Source organism: Cetorhinus maximus, chromosome 20 (assembly GCF_964194155.1).
Source record: "Cetorhinus maximus chromosome 20, sCetMax3.hap1.1, whole genome shotgun sequence".
In the NCBI taxonomy this organism is placed as follows: Eukaryota; Metazoa; Chordata; class Chondrichthyes; order Lamniformes; family Cetorhinidae; genus Cetorhinus; species Cetorhinus maximus.
Window position 1 is genome coordinate 90943796 of NC_135898.1, and position 14269 is coordinate 90958064.

At 42.7% G+C, this 14269-nt stretch overlaps 1 protein-coding gene across 1 annotated transcript in view; it reads left to right on the forward strand.

The window, feature by feature from the left end:
- sfxn3 (sideroflexin 3) overlaps window positions 1–14269 on the forward strand; it is a 63770-nt gene that overhangs the window by 22588 nt on the left and 26913 nt on the right. Inside the window, exons 3-6 of the mRNA XM_078565162.1 lie at window positions 4950–5120; window positions 6674–6772; window positions 8233–8308; window positions 10580–10665. Of these exons, the coding sequence (XP_078421288.1) occupies window positions 4950–5120; window positions 6674–6772; window positions 8233–8308; window positions 10580–10665 (432 nt within the window). The remainder of the gene's footprint in view (window positions 1–4949; window positions 5121–6673; window positions 6773–8232; window positions 8309–10579; window positions 10666–14269) is intronic.

Sequence of the window (14269 nt, forward strand, 5' to 3'; positions counted from 1 at the left end):
TTAATTCCTTACAACACTCGCATGATGTATACATCCTGCGACACTCCCAGGTGCCAGGGCTGTTCATCGCTCTAGCTCAGTTGGATGGATGGCTGCTGGGTGACAAAGGCTATCCCTTGAGAAGGTGCATCATGATGCCACTCTGCCACCCATGGACAGAAGCAGAGGAGAGGTATAATCGGAATCATGTCTCCACAAGGGCAGTGGTTGAGAGGACCATTGGCTGCTGAAGATGAGGTTCCGCTGCCTGGACCGATCGTGGGGGCACTGCACTATCTTCCAGAGCGTGTGTCACTTAGTCGTATGCTGTGCTCTGCACAATCTGGCTCTGGCAAGGGGGGGACCCACTTGAGGATGAGGATGGCGATGTGGCTCCACAGGCCACAGAGGATGACTGTAGTGATGGATCTGATGAGGAGCCCGGGGAGGCACAGGGTGAGGTTGTGGAGGCAGACATGAGGAACCTTCAGAGAGGCAAGGACACCAGGGAGACCTTGATTCTACGCACCTTCAGCTAGGCTGCCAAGGAATGGCTTTGAACTTTACCACACATTTCTGAGGAAGCAATCCTATGACCCCAATGTCGAATCACAACCTCTGTAATAAAGATTGCTACCCCTGCCGTCTATGATAAGGCACTGCTGTGCCCTCCGCCTGTGGAAAACATGAAGGATACTTAGGCCATTAAAACAAGATCAAGGTTTATATCTTTTCCACAGTAACACAAAAAGGAACATAATATTGTGTTAAATTTACATGAAAATCATACACACCAATGATGAAAGTAAAAAATGCCACCTGTGAAAACCCCCTTTCTGCTCACGGTGCCTTAAACTTATGCTTGAGAATGCTGTGTCGTGGTGCTCCCCCGCCTCCTCACTTGCAGCGGCATTGAAGGTAGTCTGCTGTCATGTCAACCCTGATGATCTTGGTAGTTGTCCTCTGGCTGGCGGGACCTGAGCATGCTCCGCCTGGGAGGGTGCACCCAGCGTCATGGCTGGGCACTGCTCAGCCTCGCTGCCTCATCAGATGCCATGGTCACTGGCAGAGGGGCAGAGGAGCTGCTGCCCCTGTCCAGAGCGCCCTGAGAGGAGCCCACAGAGATGACAGGCAGTTTGTCTGCCAGCGTGAGGTAGGTTTGGACCTCCCTACTCATCATTGATGGATAGGCACCTAGCAGAGAGACTAGGTGCCTCGTCCATCTTTCACATTGGCAGTGACCTCCTGAGTTCACTGTCAGTGTGTGGACTTGGGGGTCTGAGCGCATCCCCAGGAACCCCTGATTGAGTTCCTGGAGCTGCCTCTCCATGAGAGTCTCCAGCCTCTCAATGGAGGAGGCTGTGCGCTCAGTGCTCAGGGTCAACGCAGTTCTCGCGCATGGACTCCTCCATGACAGATACCATGGCACGCAGACCCTAAGGGATTTCCGCCAGATCTTCATGCACATTCCGCTGGTCATCCAGCATCTGCCGCCTGATGGACAACTCCAGAGGCTCGTCATCTGCCTTGACTCAGCATGGTCCTGGTCTCCAGCAGTCCTCCAATTGCCAGCACCCAGGACACTCTCTGCTGCCACCAGCTCCTCATGCGAGTGTGCCAAACCCCAAAAAATGTGTACTGCCATCTGAGCTGATGAACTAATGCCCACCGATGTGCTTGTATCTGCGCTGGTGCCTGATAGCGAGAGAGGGAGTGACATGGGTGGATCTGCCTGTGGTTCATCCTCGGGTGTCAAGGGAGGGTACTCGTGGTCCTGGTAGTCCTTGGAGGATGGCATATGTGAGGAACGAAGACAATATGTCAGTATAATCAATCATCACATAGTCAATGTGCATGCTAGTGAGACTAAGGATAACTCCATCATGGTGGTACTATGATTGCTGGATCACTGGGGTCTCTTGCTTAGAACTTCTCATTTGAGGTGAGATGACCCTACATTGTTAGCACCCTCCGATAGCCTCTCATCTGTCCACAGGACTCTAGATTCTTACCTTCCTCTGAGATGCTTTCCTCCCTGCGACCCGAGGACCTCGGTCCATGCTCGCACTCTAACTTGAGGACGTTCATGTCAAATTTGCTCAGTATGAGTAGGTTGGCTACCCCATCACCTGTTCATGTGCGCTCCACAGCATTATGGCTTCTTTTCTCCTGTACGGACAAAAGTGCATTCATTAGTCCACCCTCTAACTGCAACACCACATCAGCCTCGCACCTCCCCCACACCCCACCAACCGAGAACCAGGTTGAGGTGCCCATCAGATTTGTACGCCTCACTCTTCTAGCACTCAAGGCTAGTGGTCAGACACCCCAGCCTTAGCTGGCACAGGTACATGTGCCTTTTGTTACTCTGCACCTTACACCCCTGAACACCACCCTTCAAGATGTTGCCACATAGTACCATGCCTTGTTGAGCGCAGAAGATAATTAAACCTTTTGCAGCACTGGATCCTGGTGCGGTGCACCATGTCATTCCCGCTGGTCTGGGTGGCCATCTCTGCCCTCCTTCGTCTGGTGTGGTGCCCTCCTCTTGCCATCCTGTGTCATGAGGATGTCCCACATGGCACTCACTGCCTCCACTAGAGTGCACAGGTACTCGCCTGAGAAGTTGGGGGCAGAGTGCCCACCGGCATTGCCCTTCTGCCTGGCGTGCCCAGTGGCTGCTGAGGCCATAACTTAAGCCAGTTTTTATACTTTCTTTCTGGACAGCTCCCTGAGGCTCCCCAACCACTCCTGGCAGCCTTTAGGGAGCTTGCCAAAGTCTGCCAAATTTATTTCCCCTGCCAGGTCCCCATTAGACCCGGTGCCTGCCACGCTTCCATCCCTGCTGGCAGCGCTGCGCCTATGTCCGGGCGCGTTTCATGCTGGCCGACCCTTAATTGGCCAGCCAGCATGAAATCGTGTTTGTGGCCAGAAGCGGAAATCGCAGCCGTTTCCGGGCCCACCGGTCGCGCGCACATGACCTGCGCAAAATTCAGGTCAAGTGTCAGTGAACAGCTCTTCTTGAGCCAGTCAGTTTGAAGCAGTCTGCAAGCCAACAAGTGTCATGAAGACAAAAGGGACCAAAACAGGTCCCAGTTAAGCTAAGTTAAAGAAAGAGCTGCAGGAAGCAGACCTTAAGTCAAGAGGGCAAAGGTACCCATTTGGAGCAGTGATGTTCTGCTTGGCATGGCCTTAGATCTGAAAGTGTACTTATGAGTTTGAGTGTACTCAGGAATCCAGGGAGAAGGAATCTCGGAAGGCAAGATTGAAACCTGGAGGTGGATCATGTTTAAGCCGCCTGAGTGGGAGCGACTTTTGGAGAGATCTTCAAAGGTGGAGATTGGAAACCCTTGTGAGAAAGACGAAGTTTCAGTGAGATTGGTTGACTCACAGTAGTACTAACGTCTGGGTGACTTGTTGAGAAATCCATGGACTCTGTTTCTGTTGCATCTGTCATTTACTCTGTAATTTGGTGTGTCCGACAGCAGTTCATCTGTTAATTCAATTGGACCTCATACTTACCCTGAATGTTAGAGTATAAGATACATATTGTAAATTATTTTTCCTTTTGAACTTCTACAGTAAATTTTGTTTCTTCAAATCCCATGGAATCTTGTGGCTTTATTCCAAATGCAGGTGTCTTGAAGCTCAACCTTTATCTACTTTGAACAAAATGCTATTGGTCCCTAATTGGATCTCCCCCCATGTCCCAGGGTCTGGCCAAGGATCATAACAGGTTGCAGTAGTGCATCTTCATTACCCTGCACTCCAACAAAATGTCAGGGACAACAATTGGCCAGAACTTATGGGAAACTACTAGTTGGAAGGCCATTCACGACCATTATTTTATATATCATTATATTGGATGACAGGAATAGATCTTTGAAAATATGGGTTTAGGTATTCGACCACAAGATGTCTGATTTTTTCAGTGCTGAGCAGTCTCCTAAGCCTCCAATATTGGAGTAGGAAGAGCATGCTGATAATAAGCCAGAAGTGTGCCACTCGCCTTATGACATAGGAATTTCTGAGTTCACACTCCACACCAGCAATAGGTGTTGGTCCCTTTGCATATGTGAATGAGGGGCCCTTGATACCTGTTTGAATTTCCACACCGCAGAATTGGTTTGCTCAGCTGCAGCCAGGAGAAATGGTTCTACAAGTGGCCCTTAAACAGACCACTGCAGACCACAACCAACATGACAAGTGTTTAAAGGTACTTATCTGAATGTGGAACTGGGAGATGCAGGAGTGCTCTTCCTGACCCCATATCAAAAGGACACAGATTGGCTGCTGGCTGCAGCCAATTTCTCACATGCCCACCTCCATGCCCCCATTCACGACTTCTGAATGCTATATGCAAAATATTGATGCATTGCTGTTTGCTTTCAAATGGTTTATTCGTAAAATGCGACCAATACCTAGATTTAAAAAGTCTAATCTACCTAAAAAAAATGAAAACTTGAAGAGTTTTTGCTTTTATTGATACGTTGTGACCCCTGCTATAACATGGTCCATGTTTCGAGACTGCAGTATAAGTGAGACCATGTTATTCCGTAGCTGGCAGCCAGCACTCAAGCATGATGCCACCGGTGCCAGGGCCAATATTGAATGCCTATCTCTACAGTTTCTAGCTCTCATGCTCCAAAATAAATGAATGAAGCAAGCGCTCTGTAAAATTATCCAAATAATTAAATGGCCTTCCAACTAGCAGTTTCCCACAAGTTCTGGCCGATTGTTGTCCCTGACTTTTAATTTTCCTTTTTAAAATGGGTGGCTGTGTTTATAGTGGGGCGAAGCTTGTGGCCGCATTCGCAGAATAAAAATTCTGAGGTCCGAGGTGGAGCCACATCATCCTGAGTTCCAAGCTACAACAGACTGCATTTTAGCAGGGCCCAAGGGAATGTTAATTCTGTGAGTTTTATTCAGTACTGCTCTGCATACAATTTCAGTGTTTTTGGATTTTTCAGGCATGGCAAAGTCCAACCGGGTCTTAGTGAAGACAAACTTTGGCGAGCAAAGTACATATATGATTCAGCTTTCCATCCAGACACGGGTGAAAAAATGCTTCTGATTGGGCGGATGTCTGCGCAGGTCCCAATGAATATGACCATCACTGGTTGCATGCTGACGTTTTACAGGCAAGTTTCAAATACAAAATCTATGTTTTTATGGGCAGTTTATAAGATACAGCATTCGGAACAAACCAGTCCAATATTTAGTCATGGATAAAGTTCATGGGGTGAGCAGTTAATCCCTACTTAGTTTAATACACTGTGCAGCTCAGTGGCATCAAATGTTATTGGGGTAGTGTGAATCTGACTGAAATATGATCCAGACTTTTACAATAAATTAAATGTTTTTATCCTGAGTTATATCCATAGACATAAATGAATTTTTAAAAAATCTGGCGTTTATACACTGCCTCACAGGTCCTCAGGATATTCCAAATTGGCTTACACATGTACTGTAGGCACAAACCAACCACAACCACATCCAGACACAACCACCAATTTGCATGCAACAAAGTTCCAAAAACAGCAATGAGACAAATGATTTGTTAATCGTTTTGGTAATGTTGGATGTTGGGCACTGAGAAAATGTTTCTACTCTTTTTGACTAGTGCCCTGGAATCTGTTATGTACAACATCAAAGGGCACCCCAATTTAATATCTTATCCTAAAGACAACACCTCCAACAATGTAGCAACCCCCTCAATATTGCAATGAAGTGTCAACTCAGACTTGTGCTCAAGTCTCTCAGCACAATTTTTTTTAAAAGGAAAGCTGTTTTATTCTGACCTTGAGAGCACTGGATATTGCCTTGGCTACACTTGTTTTTTGACAGAAATTCGATTATAAAAGCTGGTTTGCGTTAACTGTATCCAAAGTCTCTGTTTAATTTTGTTGACTAGCTGAAAACCAGATCCTTTTTAATGCTTGAGTTAGCTTGATTAAGAACCAGATGTGATGCCCAGATCCTTTTTAATGCTTGAGTTAGCTTGATTAAAAACCAGATGTGATGCCAAAGAATTTAAATAAATAACTTGCAAAATTGAGCTGTTTTGTGTCAGTTTTGCTCTTTTTCCTTTGAGCACTCGTTTGAAAAAGGGGCAGAGATAGTTGCATGGATGAAGGAGCTCTTTAATTGCTTTGCTTATTTATTTTGCTATTGTATTAAACAAAGATGTGATATAAATAGCATTCCCTTAGTCACTTGATTAACCTGAAGTCAAGGTTTTACTCCTACTCCCTGCTGAGTATTTGCTAAACAATTCAAACTTGCCAGGGATAAACACTACGCATTCAAAATAGGCTAATTTTTTGGGTCTTTTTTAATTGTATATCAAATGGATATTAATTGTAGTCAGGTGGTGGACATTAATTGCTTAGATATATATTATATATAATGTGTGTGTGTGTAAATATATTTATATAGAGAATTGTGGTCGGAGGTGCATATAATGTGTGACTCTAAATGAAAGCTTGTTAAGTGTGTAAAAGAGTTCACTCCAGTTCTATTCGCTGCCTGTCTGAGTTGTAACATGGCCATGAGGAGAATTAAATATGAGCCATGAAGAACTGGAGAATGTAATGGCTGGTGTTCCTCACATATCTGCTTGTCTATTAAGCCCAGCTCCTCTGCTCAGAGCGGGATGTCGTTGGATTCTTAATTTTTATCCTCTTTTTGACAGGACAACTCCAGCAGTAGTCTTTTGGCAATGGGCAAATCAGTCCTTTAATGCAGTTGTCAACTATACCAACAGAAGTGGAGATGCATCACTGTCAGTGGGGTAGGTAACTCTAGATCATTTCCACAGATACTCATGAAGACTAACTAACCCCTGTGGTTTTATTTCAATTGCTAGGACACTGATTTACCAATTTTTATAGACATCCTTCATACATCATAATGGCTTTTTTTTTTAACCGTTTGAAATAAATGAATGTCTTAATAGAAGAAATTAAATCTTGTTAGGTAGTGCATGTGATTCTACTGTTTTTGGAAGAAAAGTGCCCTAATTTATTTCAGTGGCTTTGCAATCTGAATTCTTGCTTTTTTTTCTTTCTGTTTCCATTTGAGCATTTTCAGCCCTACTCTTTATCTACTGTACAGTACTGTCAATATATCTGGATTGTTTAATTGAGAAAGGTCATCAGCTGATTATATATGTCATTTTCTGCATTAGTACTGTTGCATTAAATGGAGGCCTTGTGGCACTGTGGGTAGCATTCCTGCTTCTGGGCTAGAAGCTCTGGGTTCAAGCCCCACTCCAGGATTTGATTGCCAAGGAAGGTGCGTTCATAACATGGTCAAACAGGTTAGGTATCAACTTGCAAATCCTTCCAACACATGTCAGTGGCAGGTAGTAAGAGTGGGAGGGATTCCTGGTCAGCCACGTGATGGAAAAAGTGTTGGAGCTTCAACCATCACTATCCGTAGCTCCACTCTACAACATGTATGTAAAAGCAACTCTGACTATCACACAGTGTTCTATGGAAAAAAGCTGATTCTAAGGTTCTTTTAAAATTTGTAAGTTAAAAGGCTGTTCATTCTGCCTGAATTGTGATAATCCATTAGGATATGGCAGAACAAGTGCAAATCAGAGAAAAAACTTCTGTGCAGAAACAGTATCAGTTTGCTTTTAAAAAAATTTGAGTTTGAACAAGAGACTAAGTCTGTTAGTGCTTATCTACTGCCAAGTTAGAATGAGCACTTTATATGTAGAGTTAAACCCCGTCTAAGGTAATCTGTATTATTTGATCAGTATAACTTTCAAAGGGCAACCTCTACTTCATGTATTGTCATGGCATCTTGGCCTAAATTTGCTTGTTAGTGCTGAGAATGTGTGATTTCTGTAGATGTGATTTTGTTAGAGGCTGCTAATTAAGTGGAAAAAAAATTCATTATTCCAATTTTTGGGATTGTTAAGGAAGTTTAGTTGTGTTGTACAATGGTGTGGCAAATTGAGTTTTGCATGCCTGCGTATGGAATGGTAGAACATGGAATTATACACGGTGAATTCCTGATGTGCTGTGGCTCCTCTCTTCACTCGGGACTGGATGCAGACTTGATATAAGGAAAAGACACCTACCCTCTATCCTGGACTGAATTAAAGTTCAGGTTCGATCTCCGTTCCAAAACCAAGCCCAATTTAAAGTAAATCTTGGTCCAGGTATCCCCTAACTTTGAGAAGTTTGAATGGTTCTACATTCGTTCTAAATGTTTACTTTTCTTTGTAACTCTTTACAGCCAACTGGGTACTGCATATGTCAGTGCAACAACTGGTGCTGTTGTCACAGCCCTTGGGCTGAAGTCTCTCACTAAGGTAATTTTAATAAATGTATTGGTTTAAACTCTGTAGTGATGTTGGCAAATTTAGCAAAATGCATTTTTTAAATGATTGTTCTCTTCTTTGTGCTACTTTGTAACACATTGGGTAACATTTTTGCACAAGTTACTGTCCGTGTTCTCAGGTTCGGATCACTGGACCAGAAACCTGGAATTTGCTACTCTTAACACCACCGTGGGAGCACTATCATCGCAAGGGCTGCCATAGTTCCAGGGGGGAACTGATTATGTGCAATACAGCTGGCCAGTGTCGCCCACATCCTGAGAACAAATGCTTTTGTTTGGGTGGTTAAAAGCAACACAGCAATGATTGTTAAAGTAGCACTGACAATAATTTATGCAAACCTGTTACCCAGTCTTTTAAAGGAAGTTATACCAATTACAAATATGTTTGTTTGCTACAGGTAGGTAGAATTAAGATTTGCAAAGCCTTATTGATAGAATCAATGGCATTAATGCTGCTCAGAAGGATTATATTGCAAACCTACATGTAGGTTGATGATTTTAAAAAGTGATTGACCCTTCTAATTGTTTCATACACCCAACTGAGTAAAACTAACAAGCAACTTTATTCTTTTGACCATTGGATCCTGAAAGGGATTGCAAGTATAGTTGTGTGTCTTGTACACACTCACAAATACATCAAAAACATTGTTGATGAATGACCATGATTAGAATGAGTGGCATAATTTCACCTTCAAATTTAACTGTTTCTATCCTGACCTTGGAGCAGTTTTTTAAAGCAGATCCACTTGATGTTGTCATTTATCAATTCCAGTACAAACCTGATACTTTAGTTAGCTATTTAACCTGTATGAGACTAAAATTCACCCTTTTCACCAAAATAGAGAGACCGTTTACTCTGTAATTAGCTAACAAAATCACAGATGTGCATTTTTGAAGCGTGATTTCTGTGGATGTGATTTTGTTAGAGGTTGCTAATTAAGTGGAAAAAAATTCATTATTCCAATTTTTGGGATTGTTAAGGAACTTTAGTTGTGTTGTTCAAAAGTGTGGCAAATTGAGTTTTGCATGCCTGCATATGGGATGGTAGAACATGGAATTATACACGGTGAATTCCTGATGTCAGTTATGTCATTGTGGGAAACGTTGACTGGAGGCTGAACACTTTCTTGCAAAGAGGGTAGGAAAATTGGAGCCAGTCAGACTGAAGCAGAGAGAAAATAATTATAGACGATCCTGGCAGAGGTTTGGGAGCAGCTCATCTTCCCTGCCTGTTTTAGCCAGGCAAAGCAGCAGGATATAGAGGGAGAAGCTAAAGTTTTCAAAAAAAAACTTGCACTAGAATCTGACAATGCACGTGACCAAGGTAAAATGTTTTCCATTCATTAGTAACAGGTTAACGTACAGAAACCATTATTAACAATAGACCATTAGCCGTTATTGAGGCTGCATGTGTCTGCAGTTAGGTTTTCCAAACCTTCTGTTTGAGGTTTTATAAAATCCTTTTTGCTAGACTGTTGTGAAGATGGGAAAGTCTTAGTTCAGTTGCTTTGACAGCAAAATCAGTGTTGGGACTTTGTGCTCTTCAGTTGCTGACCTCCATTCATCACCTCAGGATTCCCACAAGTTGTCATTTTAGAGATACCAAGGCCTTGGAGAAAGTGCAAAGGAGATTTACCAGAATGGTTAGGGGTAAGGCACCTAAATCATTAGGAGAGACTGAAGAAACTGGGATTGGCCTTTTAACAGCGGGATAGGTTAAGAGGGGATTTGACAGAGCTATACAAAATTATGAAGGGTTTGATAAAGTAAATAAGGAGGAACTATTTCCACTGGTGGTCAGTAGCCACAGAACATAGATTTAAGATAATTGACAAAAGAGCTGGGGGAAGATGAGAATTTTTTTTATGCAGTAAGATCAGGAATATACTTCCTGCTGGCTAGTGGAAGAAAATTCAGTAGTAACTTCCAAAAGGGAATTAGGTATATAATTGAAAGAGAAAGACTTGGAGGCTTACGGGGCGAGCGGGACTAATTGGGTAACTCTTTCAAAGAATCCACAGAGGCACAATGTGCCAAATTCTTTCTTTATGTGCTGTATGATTTTAACTTATTCTTGGGATGGAGTGGGTATAAGAGGTACCAGACCAAAGGCTTCCAGGAGTTCCCTTTTAAAAACAATACTGTATGATTGTACGTTTCTTGTAACTGATGTTGCCAGATTCCATTTAGTTAGTGATCCATTAAAGATTAACAGTGTTCCTCTTTTCTTTCTTCCCTGAAGCATTTGCCCTCCCTGATTGCACGTTTTGTGCCCTTTGCTGCAGTAGCTGCTGCCAACTGTATCAATATCCCTTTCATGCGGCAGAGGTAAGACCACTGTAAAATAGAAGTGACAACAAAGTGGCGGTGGGTAGAGTGATGGGGAAGAAACCGCAAGTGCTGCAAATCTGATACAAAACTAGAAAACATTGGGAATATGTAGAAGGTCCATCAACATCTGAATAAAGAAAAAAACATTTGTACTTCTGACCCTTTGTCGGAGCTGCAGGCTGGAGAAAAAGATAGTCCTTTACTAATCAAGCATAGGGGATAGAAGAGAACAGGTGGAGGTAAAGAGCCTGCAATGTCAACTATCATTACTAAGATGCAGTTTAGTAGTTTGTCAACTTCTTGTTTGAAAACTGGATGATGTTATGAAAGTAGAGCTCTGTTTGTACTCAGATTTCAAATACATAATTGCCACAATTCAAAACATTTTTAGGAGATAAAAATAGTTAATTTTTTTGAACTGGAATCTAATATTGTTATTTGGATTGTCATACAGTAAAAGATTTGTATCTTATTAACCCGTCGCTTAAATTGCTTCAAAGCACAATGCACAACATCCCAGTGAAGAGAAGAATGATCAGTTATTCTATTTTTACCAAGTTTGCTTGAGATAGTTTTATTACATGCTTACCGGAAATATTTCCCCCTCTACCTTGAATAATGCCTTTGACTTGAACCAATGCAACAGGTAGGCAGAGCAGATAAGGTCTCGGTCTCGGTTTCACACCTTATTCAAAGGGGTACATTTTGACAGTTGCAGAACTGCTCCAATACTTAAGTTCAACACAAATTATATGTCAAAGTCGTGGAGTGGGGTTTGACCCCACACCTGACTCGGGCAAACTCATTACAGTGGCTAGGCTGTGATAGCGGTTAACAACTAACAAATCTGATCAATTTCTAAAGCATTTAGGAACATTTTTGGAGTTCTCAGACTTGGGAGTGAAATTTCTGCGTGGTTTCCCAAATCCCATTCCATAAAATCAGCGGAAACCTAGTGAAAAAACTGTTCATGCCATTTTCTCTGGTGTTTCCAACAATTTCTCACCAGGAGACTGTGAGAAGCCCAGCGGAAATTATTGGCATTGGTATGCATCCGTACCATCAACTCTCCTCTGACAATTTGGTTTAAGTTTAAGTTTAAGACTGACCCTTGAATTTTAAGATCATGTTTGTTTTTTAATCATAGAATGATACAGCACAGAAGGAGGCAATTAATACCTTTGCCAGCTCTTTGGTAGAATATCCATTTAGTCCCACTGCCCTGCTTTAGAACCATAGAACCATAGAACACTACAGCACAGAAAACAGGCCATTCGGCCCTTCTAGTCTGTGCTGAAATATTATTCCACTAGTCCCATTGACCTGCACCTAATCCATAACCCCCCAGACCTCTCCCATCCATGTATCTATCTAATTTATTCTTAAAGCTTAAGAGTGAGCCCGCATTTACCACGTCAGATGGTAGCTCGTTCCACACTCTCACCACTCTCTGAGGGAAGAAGTTCCCCCTAATGTTCCCCCTAAACCTTTCCCCTTTCACCCTAAAGCCATGTCCTCTTGTGTTTATTTCTCCTAATCTAAGTGGAAAGAGCCTACTCGCATTTACTCTGTCTATACCCCTCATAATTTTGTAAACTTCTATCATATCTCCCCTCATTCTTCTACACTCCAAGGAATAAAGTCCTAACCTGTTTAATCTTTCCCTGTAACTCAACTCCTTAAGACCCGGCAACATCCTAGAAAATCTTCTCTGCACTCTCTCAATCTTTCCTGTAGTTAGGCGACTAGAACTGCACACAATACTCTAAAGTTGGCCTCACCAATGTCTTATACAACCTCACCATAACATCCCAACTCCTATACTCAATACTTTGATTTATGAAGGCCAGTATGCCAAAAGCTTTCTTTACAACCTTGTCTACCTGTGACGCCACTTTCAGGGAATTATGTATCTGAACTCCCAGATCCCTTTGTTCCTCCGCACTCCTCAGTGCCCTACCATTTACTGTGTATGTCCTACCTTGGTTTGACCTTCCAAAATGTAACACCTCACACTTTTCCGCATTAAATTCCATCTGCCATTTTCTGGCCCATTTTTCCAGTTGGTCCAGATCTCTCTGCAAGCTTTGAAAGCCTTCCTCGCTGTCCACAACGCCTCCAATCTTAGTGTCATCAGCAAACTTGCTGATCCAATTCAGCACATTATCATCCAAATCATTGATATAGACAACAAACAACAATGGTCCCAGCACAGATCCCTGAGGCACACCACTAGTCACAGACCTCCAGTCTGAGAAGCAATCATCCACTACCACTCTCTGTCTTCTCCCACACAGCCAATTTCGAATCCAGTTTGCTTTCTCCCCACTGCCCTGTAAATGTGTTTCCCTTTTAAGTATTTATTTAATTCTGTTTTGAATATTACAACTGTTTGCACCCATGCTTTCAGGCAGTGAATTCAGGTCATACGAACATACGAAATAGGAGCAGAAGTAGACCATTTGGCCCCTCGAACCTGCTCCATCATTCAGTTGGATCAGGGCTGATCTGTTTGTGTTTTGAGTTCTACATTCCCATCTATGCCTGATAACCTTTGATTCCCATGCCTAACAAGAATCTTTCTACCTCTGCCTTAAAAATATTCAATGACCTGCTTCCGCTGCCTTCTGAGGCAGAGTTCCAAAGTCGCACAACCCTCAGAGAAAAAAATTCTCCCTATATCTGCCCTAAAAGGGTGACGCCGAATTTTAAAACAGTGCCCCCTAATTCTGGACTCACCCACAAGAGGAAACATCTTTTCCATGTTCACCTTGTCAAGACCATTCAAGGTCTTACATACTTCAATCAAGTCACCCCTCACTCTTCTAGTTTAGGAGTTTCTCCAGTCCAGGAAACAAGCCCAGCCTGTCCACCCTGTCCTCATAAGACAACCTGCTCATTCCAGGTATCAACCTAGTAAACCTCCTCTGCCTCCAACGTATTTACATCCTTCCTTAAATAAGGAGACCAAAACTACACACAGTATTCGAAATGCAGTCTTACCAATGACCTGAATAACTGAAGCATAACATCCTTACTTGGAATCAGCCATTGGAACCAGTTTCTCCTTATTTATTCTAGCAAAACTATTTACAATTTTGAACACCTTTGTCAAATCTCACCGTAACTTTCTCTGATCTAAGGAGAGCAACCACAACTTCTCTAATCTTCTCAAATAACTGAACTGTCTCAGCCCTGAAGCCATTCTAGCAAATCTCTATTGCACCATTCACAAGGCTTGACATCCTTCTGAAAGTGTGTTGCTCAGAATTTAAAACAATACCCTAATGTTTTAAAATGTTTAGCATAACTTCCATGCTTTCGTGCTCTAAGATACACCAAGTACACATCACATCATTGAGGAATGTGGCTTAGGGTGGATTCCTGAAGTCTTGTGCTGCTATGGAGATGAATGACTGTAGATTTTTGAAGCAGATGTATTTACAACAAGTGAAGAGGGCACTCAGTAGAGCACATACCTCTGTCATACTTTTTAAACTCAATATTATTACGTTTACGCAGTTCTTCCTTGAGGCTTTTCCCTGCCTGGTTGATGCCCTGTAACCACAAAACTGAAAAAAATAAATCTTTTTGTTAAGAG